The sequence below is a fragment of the Lutra lutra genome, chromosome 18 (genome assembly GCF_902655055.1).
Source record: "Lutra lutra chromosome 18, mLutLut1.2, whole genome shotgun sequence".
NCBI classification, from domain to species: Eukaryota; Metazoa; Chordata; class Mammalia; order Carnivora; family Mustelidae; genus Lutra; species Lutra lutra.
Genome location: NC_062295.1, coordinates 16,165,820 through 16,185,397, shown reverse-complemented (window position 1 = coordinate 16,185,397; position 19,578 = coordinate 16,165,820). Strand labels below are relative to the sequence as shown.

At 43.4% G+C, this 19,578-nt stretch overlaps 1 protein-coding gene across 2 annotated transcripts in view; it reads left to right on the top strand.

The window, feature by feature from the left end:
- The window catches only part of DNAH3 (dynein axonemal heavy chain 3), a 175,063-nt gene that overhangs the window by 4,285 nt on the left and 151,200 nt on the right, over positions 1 to 19,578 (top strand). The window contains exons 3-11 of one of the 2 annotated variants that reach the window (XM_047714390.1): positions 729 to 814; positions 5,490 to 5,594; positions 6,131 to 6,353; positions 9,761 to 9,833; positions 10,205 to 10,379; positions 12,221 to 12,410; positions 14,477 to 14,672; positions 18,011 to 18,136; positions 19,245 to 19,440. In XM_047714390.1, the coding sequence (XP_047570346.1) occupies positions 729 to 814; positions 5,490 to 5,594; positions 6,131 to 6,353; positions 9,761 to 9,833; positions 10,205 to 10,379; positions 12,221 to 12,410; positions 14,477 to 14,672; positions 18,011 to 18,136; positions 19,245 to 19,440 (1,370 nt within the window). Of the gene's footprint in view, positions 1 to 728; positions 815 to 957; positions 1,138 to 5,489; positions 5,595 to 6,130; positions 6,354 to 9,760; positions 9,834 to 10,204; positions 10,380 to 12,220; positions 12,411 to 14,476; positions 14,673 to 18,010; positions 18,137 to 19,244; positions 19,441 to 19,578 lie in introns of those variants that run through there. The other variant, XM_047714392.1, reaches the window with a different exon arrangement.

The window sequence follows — 19,578 nt, the reverse complement described above, 5'->3', positions numbered from 1 at the left end:
GTTTAAAAAGGACACTTCAGGGCGCCTGGGTGGCTCAGTGGGTTAAGCCGCTGCCTCAGGTCAGGTGACCTCATGCTCAGGTCATGATCTCAGGGTCCTGGGATCGAGTCCCGCATCGGGCTCTCTGCTCAGCAGGGAGCCTGCTTCCTCCTCTCTCTCTCTCTGCTTGCCTGTCTACTTGTGATCTCTCTCTGTCAAATAAATAAATAAAATCTTTAAAAAAAAATAAAAATAAAAATAAAAAAATAAAAAGGACACTTCAGAGAGATTAACAACTTGCTCAAGCAGCTTAGCTAATTAATGGGAACAGTGGGATCTGAACCTAGCTGTGCCCAGCCCAAGACTTTAACCACCACACTGTTTGCCTTTAGACTTCACCAAAGCCACAGTCTTTTATTGCCACTCACCTCCACATGCCCGATCATTGCTGAACACCCTCCCATCTTCCCTTCTGTCATCAACAATTTCTGCTGCCCAGCCAGGCCTCCAGCAAAGGAAGACACCAGCTGAATCAAGCCCTGTCTTGTATCTGGGCACAGCTGAGGCCCCTCCTTCCTTAGCAACAGACGCTGAAACCTGGTTACAGCCCCAGAGCCTGGGTGTAAGCAAGCACCTCCAGTGTTAAAACAGCCCAAAGAAGAGGAGAGAGAAGAGCTCAGGCTGCCAGGGTATTGTTTGGTAGGGTTTTTCCTCCCTCTTCTCTGTATTAATATGTAACCCTGCTTCAGTTTTTCTACAGCGAACTCGGTGTGTTCCTGGAAAAGTTCCAAGAGAGGAGCTGCTCAGTGGAAGGGAAGACTGCCCAGACCAGGAGGTGTGGGAACCATAGCAGAAAACCCCAGCAGAGCCCCAGTGCTGTCCCTTCATTCTGTAGCTTCCCTTTCTTCTTCTACCAGGGAGCTCCCCAGGGGGCCGAAGTCTATGACCTCAGAGAGGCAGCCCTGTGAACAGAGCTTTCAGAACATTTAGAAAGTTCCATCTTCTGTGTCATCCCCATTATGCTATAAGGAAGTGTGAATTTCAGAGCCACTGGTAGGAGAGGATCGTCTCCCAAGAAACTGAGAGCTCTTTATTCGTATTGTAATAAGTCCAGTGAGAATGGACAATATGAGTGACATGGGTTGCTCATCTCCGAAGGTAGGTATGAATTTTGAGGTGTATTTCTTCTTTTTTTCTTTAACCTGTATTTTCAATATGTAGGAAATTGGAGGGTGGGAGGGAAGGGGATATTTCAATGGTAGACTAATTAGTAATTGCCATGTCAGATCCCCTGGACTGAGCAAGTGTGTTTGCCACATTTTTATGTGTGTCCTTTGAAATATGCTCTTTGCTGAATTAGGCTTTTGAACATCCTCAGGTTTTGCTGTGAAAATTTTAGGAACAGACACCTCTTGTTCCTTTCCCTTCCCTTCCAAGGCCATTAGATGATCTCTTCCATCCCATAATTCCCAACACTGGGTGTGCATTAGAATATCCTAGATAGCCTCTTGAAAACAGAGACTTAGCCTCACTTCCAAAGGTTCTGATCCAGAAGGGTTGCAGTGGGGTCCCCAAATCTGTATTTTTAACTAAGAATTGAGTGTTCCTGTTACAGCAAGTGAGCATTTGGGAATGGCCCCCAAGAAGAATGTGCAAAGGACATCTGAAGTCAGAAATCAGCCCTCTCAAAGTAATAGTTCCTCCTGATCTAGGTGTCTGAATCTTGATTTTAAAAGCCAAGATCCACGAGGTTGCCATACACTAACATGCCCAAAGGAGCATTTTAAATTGGAACTTTATGAAATTAAAGTGGATTTGTTGGTAATGGCTGAATCTACTACTAAAATGAAAACTCCCTACAGTTTACCAGAGAAAACACTTAAGCATTAACATTTTTAACAAACCATTTTGCATACTGCGTAGTTCTTACAAAAATCACTTTCTCTTTCCCCTTGAAGATGCCACAGAGAGTTCTTAGCCAGGTATGGTCAATCAAGAAAAGTATCTTTGGGGTGGCTCAGTGGGTTAAAGCCTCTGCCTTTGACTCAGGTCATGATCTCAGGCCAGGGTCCTGGGATTGAGCCCCGCATCAGGCTGTCTGCTCAGCAGGGAGCCTACTTCCCCCTATCTCTCTGCCTGCCTCTCTGCCTACTTGTGATCTGTCTGTCAAATAAATAAATAAAAACTCTTTAAAAGAAAAAAAGAAAAGTATCTTTGTTCTGTTCTGGAATTGATTTCCAGATCTGCTGATGCTGTATGTATAGGTTTTCCTGTCCCATGCACTGAGATGTTTTCTGCTCTCAGAGTAGTTATGGCTCTGTGTGTGAAGGTCTTAGCCTGTGCTTATAAACTAGCTCAAACTTAATTTGTTCTTCAGAGGTTCTGCTTCCGAGGTTCTGCTCTATTACATTCTGTAAAATTCTTAATGTTGGCTTTCTTGCGAAATGCTTTGCTTCTCTTTCTTTTCGCAAGAGTGGTTTATCTTTTTGTATGATGACTCAGCTGCTTCTGTGTCTGCCCCTTGGGTGACCATCTCTCAGTATGGAGGAGCACAAATATAATTCAATCTGGCTCAAACCCAAAAGGGAATCTCTGGGCTCAAGTAATTGAGAAGTCCAAATTGGATCCCGGAGTCAGCTGATGTCACTGGGAGTCCATCTTTCGCCTTCTGGTTGTTAATGCTTCCTTCTAGGTTGGCTTTATTTTAAGGAGAGCTTTATTCCCGCATCAGGCAGAGATGGGTGTTGAGAGTGCCTCTCTCTCAGTAGGTCTGGTGAAAGTGTCAGGAAAGACTCTGATCAGCCCAACTTGGGTCACATGCCTGTCCCTGGGCAATCACTGTGTCTAGGAGGACGGAGTGCCCTGATTGGCCAGACCCGTGTTACATGTCCTTCACTATAGCCAGGGGCTGGGATCAGCCTATTGTGTAACATGGACTGAAATTGGAGAAGAGCCAGTTATGTCCACTTAGGGCTGTGTTCTACTTCTTGGTAGGAAGAATAACTTCCCAACTGGTGTCAGGGCTGATGTCAGGTTTACTCCCACCACGAGCAGAAGTGTGAAGGCCAAGGCATCTCCTGAATAATATTAACATCCTCCTCGACTGCAAAAGGTCAGGGCTTGGGGGTTAGTTACTCGTTACCACTGTTGCTAGTCACTTACTCAAGATGTCTGAAACTTTTAGTGTTTGCTTTTTGCTCGTTTAATGAAGACATCTTATTTGAAACAGATTTAAAAGCTAGGCTAAGGGGAAAGATTTCCACGGACCACAAAACCTTGCTTGCAAAGACAAAAAACAGGCAGCTGTAACTTATCAATCAGTATATGTTGTACATCTGGGGTCCTGAAGGAAATCATAAACAACTTCATGGTGCTAGAAGTGTGTTGTCAGAATCTGCCCCAGATGGTGTGGTACCCCCTTTGCATGACCAGGTTCTTTTCAGGCTGATGTTAGAGTTTTCTCATTTTGTTCAACTGATTGGTGCAGATCTGACAATAATTTTTTTTTAAGATTCATTTTATTTGCGAGAGAGAATGTGCACACACGTGCATGCACACGAGTGTCGGGGGAGGGGAGTGGCCAAAGGAGAGACTCTTCAAGCTGACTCCTCACTGAGCACGGAGCCCAACACAAGGTTCAATCTCACCACCCATGAAATCATGACCTCAGCCCAAACCAAGAGTCCAATACTCAACACACTGAGCTACCAGGCACCCTCTGATACTGATTTCAGTAGAGAAAATCATCTTGGAGATAATTGATCAATTCTTAGGTCCTCGAAATTGAGGTCAAGAGCAGAGAGAGAGATGTTTATTTAAATCAACAAAGTGAACACTCCAAGCTACAAACAAGGTCTGTAGGTCTCAAACTCATCTTGTTTAAATTGAATCCCATGCAACCTGATTTTTAATGAAGTTCTGTTGGTGAGTCTGGTGTGCCACCATTTTTTAGAATAACTGGAGCATCAGACCAGTGGGCCTGTTGTATGTTTTTAAAGATCTCAGGCTTGCTCCATATCTGTGTTTATGGGTTTGCATGTTTTCATTTCATTTTAACACCTTCCTAAAACAACTTGTCCTGTTAGTGATACTTGCCGTTTCCAGTGTGTTGGGATGGAGTCATGTGTATTTGAAAGCACCTCTGTGTGGCTAGGATGTGTTACCTATATTCTCTGAGCTTTAGTTTCTTTCAGGTTGAACATGGGTATAAAAAAACTCATAGGGTTCTAGGTTGCCTAGAAGGAAATAATTCAGAATAATGATAGTGTTATTATTGCTAATATTTTCTGAGATTGAGTCATCAGTGAACAGTTGGTTAGGGCATGAGGGTGGCTGACATCTGCTTCATATATCCCCTGTCTGCTACCCCCTGCCAGTTACCCTGCATGACATAATTTGCTGACTCAAGTAAATCAAATCAATCCAGTAATGTCTCATCTTACAGAGTTCAGTACAAAGTCATTGCCTAAGGTGAAAAATCATGGAGAGTCAAAAGTGCCCTTGAAAATCCCCTAAACCATCTTTATTTTTTTTTTATAAATTGGTTTCCTTTTTTTTTTTTAAAGATTTTATTTATTTATTTGTCAGAGAGAGAGAGGGAGAGAGAGCAAGCACAGACAGATAGAATGGCAGGCAGAGGCAGAGGGAGAAGCAGGCTCCCTGATGAGCAAGGAGCCCGATGTGGGACTCGATCCCAGGACGCTGGGATCATGACCTGAGCCGAAGGCAGCTGCTTAACCAACTGAGCCACCCAGGCGTCCCCCCCAAACCATCTTTAAAGAGCCTTGTAGAAACACCTCTAAATTAAGCCCAGCCCTGCAGTTTTCCTCTATGTTGGAACACATTGCACTTTCTCCATTGCAGCCCCACGTAAGTAGTGGTCATGCATGCAGGGGCTGGGTCCTAGGACAGAAACACACATAGAATTGCTCAACACTGCATTCGCTTTCAACTCTGCTCAGGAGAGGTGCTTGGAATTGAGAGTGGCCATGGGAGCTACAAGTTCACCCCTACCTGAGGGTCACCCCTAAGTGCACATTCACTGAAGGGATTGGTGGACTCAGATACCCATACCATTTAAGTGATATATTTTTTTCTTTTTTACAGGAAGAGCAGAGAGCTGCTCATGTGTATGTTACACTCACAATGCCCCTGCATAAGCAAATTTCTATTTGGAATTGTGTATTTGTGAAATGCAAGAGTCCGTTTTTTAAAGTTAGCCCCTTGAATCATGACCCAAGATAGGGTAACTTGGGGTCTTCCTGGGAAAATATATGTTAATTTGCTCATAGAGAGGTGCCCAAGGAAAGGACACTAGAGGAGAGATAGGTTGTAATTTAAAAATGAAACCTATACCATGGATGGATGGATGGATGGGGGTGAGAAGGGCATTTAGTGGACAAAACTCTCTCTAACCCCTTTCTTAGGGATCTCTTTACTCCATGCCCAACCTAGAGGTTTGGAAATCTTTCCTAATTCCTAAAGAGTGGCTTTGTTCCCATTTCCCACAGATCACCAAGAGTGACTCGATACATCATATGAGCCACTCCCAGATGCAGCCAGAGCTGCCACCTCTGCCTGCTTCTGCTGGAGAGGAACCATCTGAACTCTATCAGGTATGTTCATCTGGCTACTGGTCTTCTGCTATTACTGGGCAGAGGTGGGGTGGGGGAGGGGAGTGAAGGATAAGCTGTCAGATTTGACAAGTGAGGTCAATGGCTCTTTGGTCACCTCTGCTACCAGAAAAGACTCCAGCTGTATGGGGGAAAAAAGCTATCCCGTAGCACAAAGGTGAGTTAAGATCCAGCCTTCTCCCTTCTCTGTGCTATTGAACCTTTCCAAACTTCTGCATCTTCCATCATTTCTACCTTATAGCCATGTCTGTAAAGAATAAAGACAATAGAAATAAATTACCGGACTCACAGATACACGGTTTATTGAAAGCCAGCTGTTGTCCTTGACATCAGAAATCATGCTCATAGTCGACAGAGAAGCGTAATTGGTGACCATCCAGGAAACATTTGCCTGAGTTTGTAGAAGGTAGAAACAGCATAAGGCACGCGGGTCTCCCTGAGTCTCCACGTGAGTGAAGCTTAAGCTTCTCCAAGAGGTGTCCTTCCCCGCATCATACTCTGTATATCTTCCCTTGTAGACCGTCATGTCACACAGCTTTTATCCCCCCTTGATGCAACGCACATCGTGGACCCTGGCTGCACCCTTCAAAGAGCAGCACCACTACCGAGGACCCAGCGACTCCATTGCCAACAACTATTCTTTGACGGCCCAGGACCTGAAGTTGAAGGACCTGCTGAAGGTTTACCAGCCGGTCACCATCAATGTCCCTAGGGAAAAGAATGTTCAGGGGCTGCCATTAGGTATTTGTAGCAGTGTGCCATACCAGCTTAGAATGGGGTGTTGGGTGGGATTTTTAGTCCTGGGTTCTACTTCTGTTTCCTTGGCTTGCTACAGGTAACCTTGGATAACCTCATAGACTCTCAGTCAGTGAAATAAGAATGATTGTAACAGCTAAGATTGCATTTACCATATGCCATGTCCTTTACATTTACCACACACCAAACACTTGTGTTATTGATTGCTGCATAACAAATTACCCCGAAGACTTAATGGTTTAAAACAACCAGTATTTATTATCCCACAGTTTCTATGAGGCAGGAATCTCGGCATGGCTTAACTAAATGGTTCTGGGCCGGAGTGTCTCACAAGCGCGTAGTCAAGGTATCAGCCAGAACCACAGTCATCTAAAGGCACCCAGGGAAGGATCCTCTTCCATGCTTACTCAGGTCTGCAGGTTCTTGTTGGCTGTTGGCCATGGACATCAGTTTCCTCCACATGAGCCTTTCCATGAGGGCAGCTCACAACATGGCTTCTGGCTTCCCTCAGAGGGAACAAGGGAGAGAACAAGAGAGAGAAGGGAGCCAAAAAGACAGAAACCACAGTCTTTTGGGAACTTATTAATTTTGGAAATGACATCCTATCGCTTTGGCTGTATTCTGTTTGTTAGAAGTGAGTCTGTAGGTCTAGCCTACATACGCAATGGCTTGATACCAGGAAGTGGGGAATCCTTGGGGGCCATCTTGGAAGCTGCTTAACATAGTACTTTATTAATTTATTTAATACTACTAGGTACACTTCAATCTACTTATTCTTCAGTAATTCTTACTGCATGTATGTTGGAGACTCTTCATCTGCCCTCTGTCTCAAACTTATTTTCATATTTTTCTTTTTTCTCTCTTCTGTGTCTGGGTGAGTTCCTCAGATGTATCTTTTTTTTTTTTTAATTAAGAATTTATTTATTTATTTAACAGAGAGAGACACAACAAGAAAGGGAACACAAGCAGGGGTAGTGGGAGAAGGAGAAACAGGCTTCCCATGGAGCAAGGAGGCTGATGTAGGGCTTGATCCCAGGACTCTGGGATCATGACCTGAGCCGAAGACAGATGCTTAAGGGCTGAGCCACCCAGGCACCCCCACATGTATCTTCTAATTCAGTTATTTGCTCTTCAACTCTGTTGAGACTTAAGTTTATCATGTCTAATGAATGTCTTTTTTTTTTTTTTTTCATGACAATATCTTTACATTTTCAGATTTTCTAATTGGTTCTACTCAATGGGTGTCACCCCTGCCAATTTCTCATTTTATTCTTATGGGCATAGCTTTTTCAATTCCTGGGAGGATCTTAAACATTTTTTTTGAAGCAATGTTTATAATGCTGTATTATTTTCACTTTGTGAGTCTACCCCTTGATTTTTTAGTTTATTAGCTATCTTTCTTAGTATCGGGGTTTTTTCTGGGATTTTAGTTTGCTGACTTGTGTTGAAAAGTTTTTTTCCATTCTTGCTACATGATTCCCCCCCCCATTATTTTTATTGAAGTGTGATTCACATACAGTAAGATGCATAGATCTTACATGTTCAGTTCAGTGAGTATTGGCAATTGTTTATACCATATAGCCACCACCCAAACAGGATACGGGGCATTTCCTTCACTAGAGAAAGTTCTCTTGTACTCACTGCCAATGAGTTCTCTCTCCTACCCAATACCATCCCCGTCCAACATAACCACTTTCTGATTTTTGTCACCATAGATTAGTTTTGCTCGTTTTCACTTATAATTGTAATCAATGTGTACCCTTTTGACACCTCCTTCTTAATCTGATTTTTTTTTTATTCTTATGCCTTCATCTGTCCACTTAGGACCTCAAATTAGTATCAGACCTTGTATGGGTGATTTAGGACTCCCACGCTAAGGTGATATTTGGGTCATGTAGATGCGGTCCCTGAGCTGTGTGACCCGGCCTAGTTATTATCTGGCTCTCTTGTTATCTCTGGCTGCCATATGAATTGAGTATCTCTGTGCTTTATCTGTATGGCAGTGCTGCTGTGTCTTTGTGGGTAGGGCAGTCTTGCTTCAGTCCTGGCTTTATGCTGTGAGCCTAGTGCCAGTCTCCTACATCATGGAGTATTTTTGGATTCTCTGACTCCCCCAAGTATCAAATACCTAAACTCCTCCCTGCTCTTGGACACAGAAGCCAAGTTTATAACTTTTACTTCATCCTCTGCATTTCTGGTCCACATAGGAAGCATCTTGTTGAATATTGTAATTTTTTTTTAATTTTTAAAGAGGCTATTATTGTTGTATTTGGAGTCAGTTGAGGAGCTCAAAGTATGAACTCAGAATACATCTAGATTAGGGGTCTTCAGTTCTCTCTGATTCTGTCAAAATGTCGATATAATACTGTCTTTAACATTTCTATGTTACTTGTTAATTTTTTTAGGCTAGAGACTTAAGCAAGTGACAGCATCTAGTTAAAGTTTACTAATATAGTTTTATATCATCTACCAAATTTGTTTGTAGTTACCTTGTATTTATTGCAAATGATATTGGTTTTTTTATTTGTAATAATCATATGGTATTTCCTTTAAAACAAATATACTAAGTTTGAAAGTCCACATCTATTTAAAGAAAAACATTAAGGAGTAATTTCCAATGTTTAGAAAACAGGGCATACAGGATTAGTGAGTGAATCAAGTAACAGTTCTCTCTCTCTCTCTTTTTTTTTAAAGATTTTTTTTAAAAGATTTTATTTATTTATTTGACAGAGAGAGATTACAAGTAGGCAGAGAGGCACACAGAGAGAGAGAGAGAGAGAGAGAGGAGGAAGCAGGCTCCCTGCCAAGCAGAGAGCCCAATGCGGGACTCGATCCCAGGACCCTGAGATCATGACCTGAGATGAAGGCAGCGGCTTAACCCACTGAGCCACCCAGGCACCCAAATTTTTATTTGTTTATCTAACAGACAGAGATCACAAGTAGGCAGAGAGGCAGATGGAGACAGAAGGGGAAGCAGGCTCCCTGCTGAGCAGAGAGCCCGATGCGGGGAGGCGGTGGGGGGGGTTGATCCCAGGACCCTGGGATCATGACCTGAGCCGAAGGCAGAGGTGTTAACCCACTGAGCCACCTAGGTGCCCCAAGTAGGCAGTTCTTAATACCTGTCAGTTGTATAAATGAATGGAAGTTATGTGCATCCACATTTCACAGTGGAGGAAGCTGAGGCCTGGAATGTTGAAATTACTTCTTCAGAGTCACACAGGTGTTTAGTGGTGCATGTGGGGCCAGATAGCCCATCTCCGGCCTCATCCCACTGTGCCAAGTCTACTCCCCTTAGCATGCTCTGGGACTGTCCTGAGAGTCCTGTCGCTATGGGCAAAGGTTGGCCCAAGGCTACTAGCCATCCCTGATGTGTTTCTTTTCCACTGTTCTAGCAGCTAACTACTCTTCAGAACCCAACAAGAAGAAAAGAAAGTTCTCCACTAGAGGCAAAGAGGATTCCACCAGGTAAGTGTCCCTGTGGGTGTTAGGTTTGCAGGACACCAAGCTGAACTACAGAAGCCTATAGTCTCATTGAAACCCTGCTATGTATCTTGATTTCAAAGCATTCTCAGATTCCAGGTAATTCATTTTTTTTTCTCATAGTACTCTTAACCCAATTCTTTAAGGCTCTGAATAAAACTAAATTAACCAACAAGTAAAACGAATGCTAGCATCCCTGTGGGTGTTCCATGGTTAGAGGTTGTCACTGAAGGACCCATGCTAGTAGATGACACAGAAGAGAGGGGCTTCCACTGCAGAACAACTCTCAGCAGCTTGGAGACAGTAGACCCAACACAGAGCGGAGAAGCAAGGGCTGAGCTGTGTCTACTTTTCAGGACCAAGCTGGCCTTCAATATCTCGAACTCATCACCCACAAAGAAGGAGGTGGTGACATCTTCGACCCTTCCAGGAAGCAGGCCAATGAGTCCAGAAGAACAAATTAGTGTGATGTTACAGCGGGAAATGGAAATAGAAAGTAAAGAAACCCAGCCATCTGATTCAGACATAGAGGTACGTTTTTGTTCCTTCCTTTCTCTCAGTTTGCTGAGTATGATTCTTGGCATCTCAGTGATTCAAAACTCGGGGAGAACAGAATCACCCAGGGAATGTTTTAAAAATACCAAAGTCCAGACCCCATAACAGACTACTGAATAACAGGGGTGTGTGTGTGTCTGTCTGTCTGTGTGTGATTTTAGTAAGTCTTAGAAATCTTTGGGTCTCTTAGAACTTAAGTTGCAAAATGCTGGCCCATAAGCTAGGGTTGCCAGATTTTGAAAAACAAAACAAAAAACAGGGCACCTAGTTAAATTGGAATTTTACATACACAATGAGTAATTTTTAAAATTACAGCAAAGTACTAAATGTATAAATATAGCTCACTTCATCCTATATTTTGTTTGGCAATTCTACCATAGGCTGAATTTGGCCTATAGATGTGTTTTAAAAATGAGAGAAATCTCACATAAGCTGGATTTCTAACCTCTTTGGAAAAAATTAAGATATTTGAAGCTGAGAAGTAGCTACTTCCTTTAGATGAAAAGTACATTTTCCAGTTTATGCGCGTCTCTAGTATTCTGTATTATTTTCTTATGTCCAGCCAACTTTCAACAATTAACTACCTGCTTGGTTCTAGATAGACTTTTGAGTTCCTAACCTATTTTAAAAGAAGAGGAACAAAACTTTAGAACCAATACCTTATGAGTTTATAGTATGTATAATAAACCAATTTATAATAAAAATCATAGCAACTGAGTATGTGCTACTGGTAAGATTCCACACTAAACCCTCTAGATGCTTGACCCCATTCGAGACCTGGGTACTATGACGATTCCTGTTGTCCAGGTGTGGAAATTGGGGTGAGGTCTGATTAAGCAACTTGACCAAGGTTACACAGTCGATGAGAGGCATAACTAGAACTTAGACCAGCTCTGACTGACCGTAAAAGTCTCTGTGACAGCATTTCTCACACTTGCCTGAAGATAAAAATCACCTGGGGTGCTTGCTGAAAAATCCCGAACTGATTAAGGGGGTCCCATGGATCTGCATTTTAATAAGAGCCTCTCTCCCCACCCCACACGGTTCTTACAATGAGGGAAGTTTGGAAGTTTCTTCTCTATAAGGAGCTTCCATTTCAGATCGGAGCAAGGTGAGCTCAGCCTCCTCTGACCACAGGCCGTAGTCACTAAAGGTCAGACCTGATTTCCTACACTTTGTGCTTCTCATCCGTCTTAAAGTTTTGGTTTCTAGAGCTCATCAGCCATCCGGCAGCTTAGTGCCCTAAACACACAAAACTTCCTGAAGTCACCAGGTCACACTGGCCATTTCTGTTCAGTTTGTGCATTTGTGTTGCTTTTCTAAACTCAGAAACCCACAGTCATATTAGAAGTACCGTAAGTCTCACTTGGACTTTGAGGAGTTTTCCCTCACTGGCAGCTTTAAGCCACACGATCAAAGTGCTTTGTAGGGCGGGCACTGTTGTTGTTGAAGAGGGTGAATCACTGGGTCCATTTGAGAGCTTGTTAATCATCTTCTTAAAGTTCACCAGATAGGTTCCCTCAGTCCTGGCCTAGTACTCATTCCACTGTTCCTATCTGCATAGCATTTGGCAGGTCCATCCTTATACCCCACCAAAATCTCTGCCTCTGGTTGAATCCTCCAGAGTCAAGGAGAAACTTGCCCACCATCACACTGCAGTGAGTGTGTGGTGATGGGCCCAGAAAGTCCAACAGCAGCGAGTGAAGGGTGAGGATGGGTGCTGTGTGAACGTGCCCCTTGGAGGCTGACAGGTGTGGGCAGGTGGGCACCGTTAACCAATCACAGTCATTGTCTTGCCGGTGGTTTGTTTATGGAAGAGGTACTATTACTATGTGACCAATGGCATCCGAAAAGACATGATTGCCCCCGAGGAGGATGAAGTGATGCATCAGATTTCAAAGCTGATTCCTAACACACTGCTGACAAGTCCCTCGCTGGAACCCCTGATGAGCAGCCTAGTGAAGGAGAAGGAAAATGACTACTACAGTAGCGTCATGAAAAGCATTGGTAAGGCTGGGGCTAAATGGGGCAAGGGGCTCCTTTGCGGAGGACACCGTCTTTCTTTCACCATCAGTCCACCCTGGTTCCTCTGAAAATGCCAAAACCATCCTTTTCCTTCAGATGCTTTCCCCCACATCATTCAGGTCAACACCAGCACTTCCTGCCCTTTGATGTGCATCTGCATAACTTGGGGATCCTGCGATTCTGATGAGACAGATCTGGGGTAGGGCCTGAGAGCCTGCATTTCTTTTTTTTTTTTTTTTCTTTTTTTTTTTAATCTTTTTTTTTCCTTTTTTTTTAATCTTTTTTTTTTTTTAATTTATTTTCAGCATAACAGTATTCATTGTTTTTGTACCACACCCAGTACTCCATGCAGTCCGTGCCCTCTCTAATACCCACCACCTGGTTCCTCCCACCTCCCATCCCCCCACCTCTTCAAACCCTTCAGATTGTTTTTCAGAGTCCATAGTCTCTCATTGTTCACCTCCCCTTCCAATTTCCCCCAACTCCCTCCTCCTAACTCCCCCTGTCCTCCATGCTATTTGTTATGCTCCACAAATAAGTGAAACCATTTGATAAGCTCCCAGGAGCTGTGGATACTGCTCACCCTGGGGCAGCCCTAGGAATAACAAGGATCTACTCAAGTTTTAAAATCTAGCTCAAGACCTGCCTCTTAAGTACTTTTCTCTCTCTGCAGCCCTCAGGGTCCCTCCATCCTCTGCAAGCACAAGACTTCCTGTCTCTGCTTTCAACTCCCCCTGCTTTGGAATATCTCCTGGGCCATTATTTCTCTTCTATTATGTAACACTGGCATTGTCTTTTCATTTCTTGTGGGTCTTGGCTCCCTTATCAGACTGTCAGTTCTCTGATGGTGAAAGACATGTTACTGATCCTAGCTCCCCTTCATCCTTCGGGCCGCATCTTGTACACGCAGGAGGTCACTGGGAAATATTTAATGATGGTGAGGAATGTGAGAAACATATTAAAGGCGAGTGGTGATCATATGAGTTCCTCACCACCTTATTTTATCTGGACAGCAGCTGTCTATACCAGGCAGCCTAGTTATTTTAAATTTCCTAATTAACTTCCTAATGCTGTCAGTGCAGTGGCCTCTTGTCTACACTAGGATAGAACCAAACTCTTAAGGATAAACATGGATAGTCCTTCAAATTCCAGCTTCAACCTACTTCTGCAATCTTGTCACCTTGAACTCTACCACTTTCGTCTGATATTTCTGCCCCCAAATAACTCCAGCACCTTGAGCATGTTTTACAGAAGTCCTAGAACTGCACTTCATTACATGCTGTTTCTTCTGACCCCTGTGCTCTTCCCTCTTATCCTATCTCCAAATTCCTACTCATTCTTCCAGTCCAGCTCAAATGTCACTCCCTCTGTGAAGCTTTTCCCATCTTTCTTTCCTTAGTGTGTGAAATAGTTGGTCTCTAAGTTTCCATTTTTTTTTAAGGTTATTCATTTTAGAGAGGGAGGGGGAGAGAGAGTGATCGTGAATGCGGAAGGGAGGGGCAGAGGAAGAAGGAGAGAGAAACCCCCTGAGCAGACTTCCTGCTGAGCACAGAGCCCAACACAAGGCTTGATCCCACCACCCCGGGGGTCAGACCTGAGCTGAAACCAAGAGTCGGATGTTTAACTGGACTGTGCCACCCAAGGCACCCCTAAATTTCCATTTCTAAGTATCTGATGTCATCTGTTGTGTTGAATTTTTTGTGTGACTGCTTAGGTGTGAGAAGTCAATTAATGATTAATGAGGCATCAGCAAATACTAGTTCATTGTCATCCTTGATGCTAGATATCCAAATAGAGCTCAGCCCCCGGTTTCTAAGCCTCGGACTGTGAAGTTACACTCCTCCTTCCCCCTGAAACATCTTCAGAAAGAAAACAAACCAACAGAGTGGCACTTCCCCAATTTGGTTATGCCCAAGGGATTATCAACATCATGGATATTATCAGTGTAAATGGTCAGAGGCTCATTTACATTCCAAGCTGCAGCTTAGAGCATGGGGTGTTCAAGGTCCCTACTTACTAACAACGGGTTTGCTCTGTTGGTTCTATAGTTGATTACATCCTCATGGACCCAACAGAGAGGAAAAGACTCTTCATCGAGAACATTCCCCGCGTGTTTCCTCAAAGAGTGATCCGGGCCCCTGTGCCCTGGCGCCATGTCTACAGGAATGCCAAGAAGTGGAACGAGGAGCATCTGCACACGGTGAACCCCATGATGCTCAGCCTGAGAGAACTGTGGTTTAAAGAGTAAGACATTCCTCCCCTCCCTTTTCTTTCCCTTCTTGAATGTTTGGGCACAAAAGACAGTATCTTATGCTGGGCACAGTGGGGGTAGCCTTCCCCTTGAAGGGAGATGACAAACATCCTAGACCCAAAGTGCGTGGAAACTAAGTGACAGCTCTCCACACAGTGAAGTGACCCTGCTTTGTGCTCCCGTGACACCCCAACCCTGTCGCTAAGCCCTGGCGTGTACTGGTGAAGAGCTTAGTCTTGGAGCCAGCCCACTTGAGCCCAGATCTTAGCCCGGCTGCTTCCTAGGTAACATTGGGGTGTTACATCATCTGTCTGTGTCTTGCTTTCCTTACCCCTAAATTTGGGATAATAAGAGTTCCTGCTTCATAGGGTTGGTAGGAGGAATAAAAACTTAAAATAAATAAAAAACTTAATACATTCAAAGTACTTAGAACAGTGCCCAGCAAACTGTAAGTACCCATTAAGTGTGAATGAGCTATTACCCCCATGAGGACATGTATCGCACTGAATTAAAATTGTGTGTGTGCTAGTTTGACTCTCTCTAGCTTCCAAGACATATGGAGGATTGGGTCTTATTCCTTAGGTAACTCAGGGCTAGCCCAGGGATGGCAAGCAGGGGTCTTGGTTATGTTCATCATGACTAAATTGGCCACAGCAAGTGAAGGAGTTCAGAGAATATAGGAGCTGTTTTTTTCCCTCCTTCACTTTTTTCTAAATTGAGATATAATCCACACACCATAAAATTTGCCCTTCTGAAGTGCACAGGACCATTGTTTTTAGTGCACTCCCATATTTGTCCAACTCTGACCATTCTGTCCTTCAAAAATATTTTCATCATCCCAAAAAGAAATGCAGTATCCATTAGCAGTCCCCCATTCCCACCCCTTCTTCCTTCCACTCAGCCCCTGGCAAACATTAATCTGTTTTCTGTCTCTACAGATTTAACCTATTCCAGACACTTCATATAAATGGAATCACACAATATGTGACCTTTCATGTCTGGCTGCTTTTTACTTAGCACATGTTTTCAAGGTTCATCTGACATTGAATGATGTATCAGTATTTCATTCCATTCTACAGCTGAATATTACCCCACTGCATGGCTGTTGCATGTTTAGTTTATCCACTCATCAGCTGCAGAGAAAGACTGTCTTGAGGGGGAGGGCATCTGTTAAGGGAGGTGTAAATCCTGGTGGGAGAATGAGGCCACCAGAGTTCACTGGAAGGTCAGGCTGATGACATGATGAGTTGCCACCATCTGAGTTTTTATTAGAAAAACTGGAGGCAAATATACTTACTTAATTTTGATTGACCTTACCGGTAACTCAAGGTATTTTATTTTGGGGAGTCTCTGTAGCTTCGAATGTGTTTAGTCTTAAGGGAGACCTGTTACTTGGAGAACTCACTTGTTTATCACATTCTTAGTTGTACCTATATTTCCAAAGACAATTGAGGGGGAGGTCAAGCTGGCATAGAGCCCACCAATGGTAAGAAATAAGCACATTCCCTTCTTTGGACTGAATTCAGTTTTCTAAGTCATTGGAGGTGTCAGTCAGGACACTGAAAAAAAAGTCACTTTCTAATGAGGCAGAAGTGTTTAAGGTAATAATTTATAGAATGGGCTCCCAAACTACACTGCATAGGTTCTGGTTCTTGCTTCGTCAATAACAGATGGTGTGATTTTGGGGAAGCTAATCTCTCTAAGCCACCGTTTATTTATATGTAAAATGGGAATAATAATAATACACACCTCATGGGTTTTGTTTGATGAGTTGCTTAGAACAGTTTTGGCATATAGTAGTTGTTCAATAAATGAAGGTCCTGCTTTAACTATAAGCATGTTTATGACCTCAAAAAATAACCTGGAAATTAACAAAAAAAGATGAGTCTCAGGGATGGTAAAATTTGCCAGATACTCACTGCCAAGGAGATGTACAGATGCATTTAATTTTATCATGTAGTAAAGATGGCAAATTATTGAATCTATAGCTTCTGAGAAGAAAGGATCCTTACCACTTGCTTTTAGGGGTTCCCTAAAGATTATACAGGCAACAAAAGCGAAAGTGAACCAAAACCATTTAGAAGATTTTTGTCAGTTGAACAACAACAAAAAACGGGAAAGATTTGTTAAGGAAATGATACAGACAGCTTTCCTCTGTGACCTGCATGATTTAATTTAAAAAGTTCTAAGAAGTCACCTAGTGACCAGTGAAAGGTAAGGGGCTTGGGGGCCAGAATGGGAGTTGTGGTCTGAAGAGCCACTGTAGGACGTTTGTTAAGGATTGAATTCAAGATAAGTAACATAATTACCACGTGGTAACAAGGGCCATACTTGGTTTGGATATCAAACGTGTGGTGAGGGGGCTCTCAAGTTCTCTCCTTCCTTCCCTAACAATGCTTTGTGGCTGGCCAGACAAGATGGGGACCAAGTTCACCACCTCCACCAAGAAGAAATAGAAATATAGGCTGTGGGATTTAGGAAGGATGAGGAAAAGTGCCCAAGAGGTCATTCCAGTGGATGATGAAAATGAGAAGCAAGAAATGAGATGAGCTGAGGGAGTGAACAAAGATCTAACTGGGGAAGTGAAAGACAGTGATGATTTAAAAGACCGATTTATAAATGGATGGAATAGACGTTAGGAAGAGGTATGTGGCCCTCTGAGCTGAAAGGCACCTCTGGAATATGGTAAAGGACAACACATCCATTGATCTGAAAGAAATAGAAGAGCCTCATAAGAGAAGGTGCAGGGAGTTTCATGTGTTCATTCTGCAGATACCTATTGTGTGCCTGCATTGTGTAAGGCGCTGTGCCAAGGGATAATGTGTGTGTCTTGGTGAGCCTGCCAATCAAGGGTAGGTCTATAGGGGGTTTTGTGTTTGTTTAGACCTAAGCAGTCCTCCAAGTTGCTTGAGTAGCTCACCTGGGTCCACACTGAAGATTAGAGGAACCCCCTTGATCATGAAGGTGTTGCTTCTCTTGACCTATCTTCTCTGTCTTCACTGTTAAAGAACGTTGATTAGTCCATTTGATATTCCAGTTCCCAGCCAGGCAGATTCCAGGTTGGTTCCAAAACCCCACTCCCCAGATGGGTTACCCAGAGCAGAACACACAGAAAGGCTCAGCAAACACCAGCTGAGCTGGCTCATCTATCTACCGTTTGCAAGGTTCCTCTGGACTTTCTCCTCCCTCCTCAGACTCTCAGATTTCTCAGTTATAATTAGTTTTACTCTCCTTGAAAAAAAATAAAGATATATGCCCTTTGAACTTAACCTACGGAATTCATTTTTAAGTGTCTTCTCAGCCCAGGATGTTTCTCCCTCTCTTTTGGCAGATTTAGAGACCTCAGGTTTGTTCGAACAGCAGAATTACTGGCGGGAAAACTGCCTCTGCAGCCTCATGAATATCAGGATGTGATCCAGAAACACTGCATGGAAGCACGCCAAATTCTTCTCAACAAGTCAGTATCTGGCCCCAGAATGGGACTGCATCACAGTATCATAAACTCTCTGGAGTGAAAACTAGTTCCCTGCCGGTCTTTATGACTCCCCATGTCCACTCTTCTTCAACCCTCACTCCTGGTCTCCCTCTGCCTTTCTGAAATTCTCATTACTCTTCTTTGTTGGGGGTACCACTTCTCTTCCCTTCCTCTGAAGCCCATTAGGACTTGCTAGGTTACACAACAATGCATTTGAATGACATGTGTTCAGGTGGCCCAGATAAACAACTACAAAGTTTGGGGGTTAGGGAGGTGACAATTTCTTTTTCTTTTGCAAATGCATGAAAGACTGTGTCCAGAGCCGAAGAAATCACCTTCGCAAAATGATGGCAGTAATACCTACCGCAGGGTTTTTATTATCAGAGACAATGTATATGCAACCGTTGGCACATAGTAGTTGCTCGATAAATATCCTAGTTACTGTCTTTACAACTATGGCTGTTCCTAGTACTTTTCTGGTTATTAGAGGAGTACTTTTCTAGCAATCAGAGAGAAGATGGGATAGGATGAAAAGGCCAGTGGTTCCCACTGGGAATTAGAAACTGGGGGAGGTAGGAAGAAAGAACAAGGTGTCCATTTCTTCTTTGGCTTTTCTTATTTCTTGTCCCAACTTCTGAGTAGCAGCTGCTGTCATACTGAAGTTTCTCTTCTTAGGTTTTCTTCTTTTTCTCCTCTTTCTCTCTTTCCCCCTATAAAATCTAAACAGAGGCCAGGCATTTGACAGAGAGAGAAGTTGGATGGAACATTCCAGTTCCTTATGCCCCTTCACCACAATCTCTGATTATAGTGAAGAAATTAGAGACTCTTGGAGCAGGACACACCACCAGTATCGCTTGTGTATTTGGGTATTATCACTGGAAGAGTAGTCTCTCAATTCAGATCTTACTACTTTCTTCTCTGGAAAAGGATGTTGGCAGGTTAGGTAGCCAGGGATATGAAAATACTGATTTGGAAAGGTGCTTAGTTGGGAAGTGAGCCATCTGCCCAGTCACAGAGAGTGGGGACTATCTGATCGGACTTCTCTGAGCTCAGAAGAGCTTGTAACTTGGGTACCCTCCTGTCTTTACAGGTGGATCCCATCCTGTGCCCAGCTTTTCATCTCACAGAAGGAGCAGTGGGTCCATTTTGCTCCCAAAAGTGACTATGACTCCTCTCATAACATTGAGGAATATTTTGCTTCTGTTGCTTCCTTCATGTCACTCCAGCTGAGGGACTTGGTCATTAAGTCTCTCGAGGACCTGGTCTCCTTTTTCATGATACACAAGGTATGTAGGGGATCAGCAGTAGGCCCTTTTGCGGGGAAACAATTGAGACAATCAGAATTCTATCACATAGGTTCTCAGCTGTGAGGCAAGGACAAAAAGTAAACTTCTTGATTGCCACACACATCGGATCATTATCAG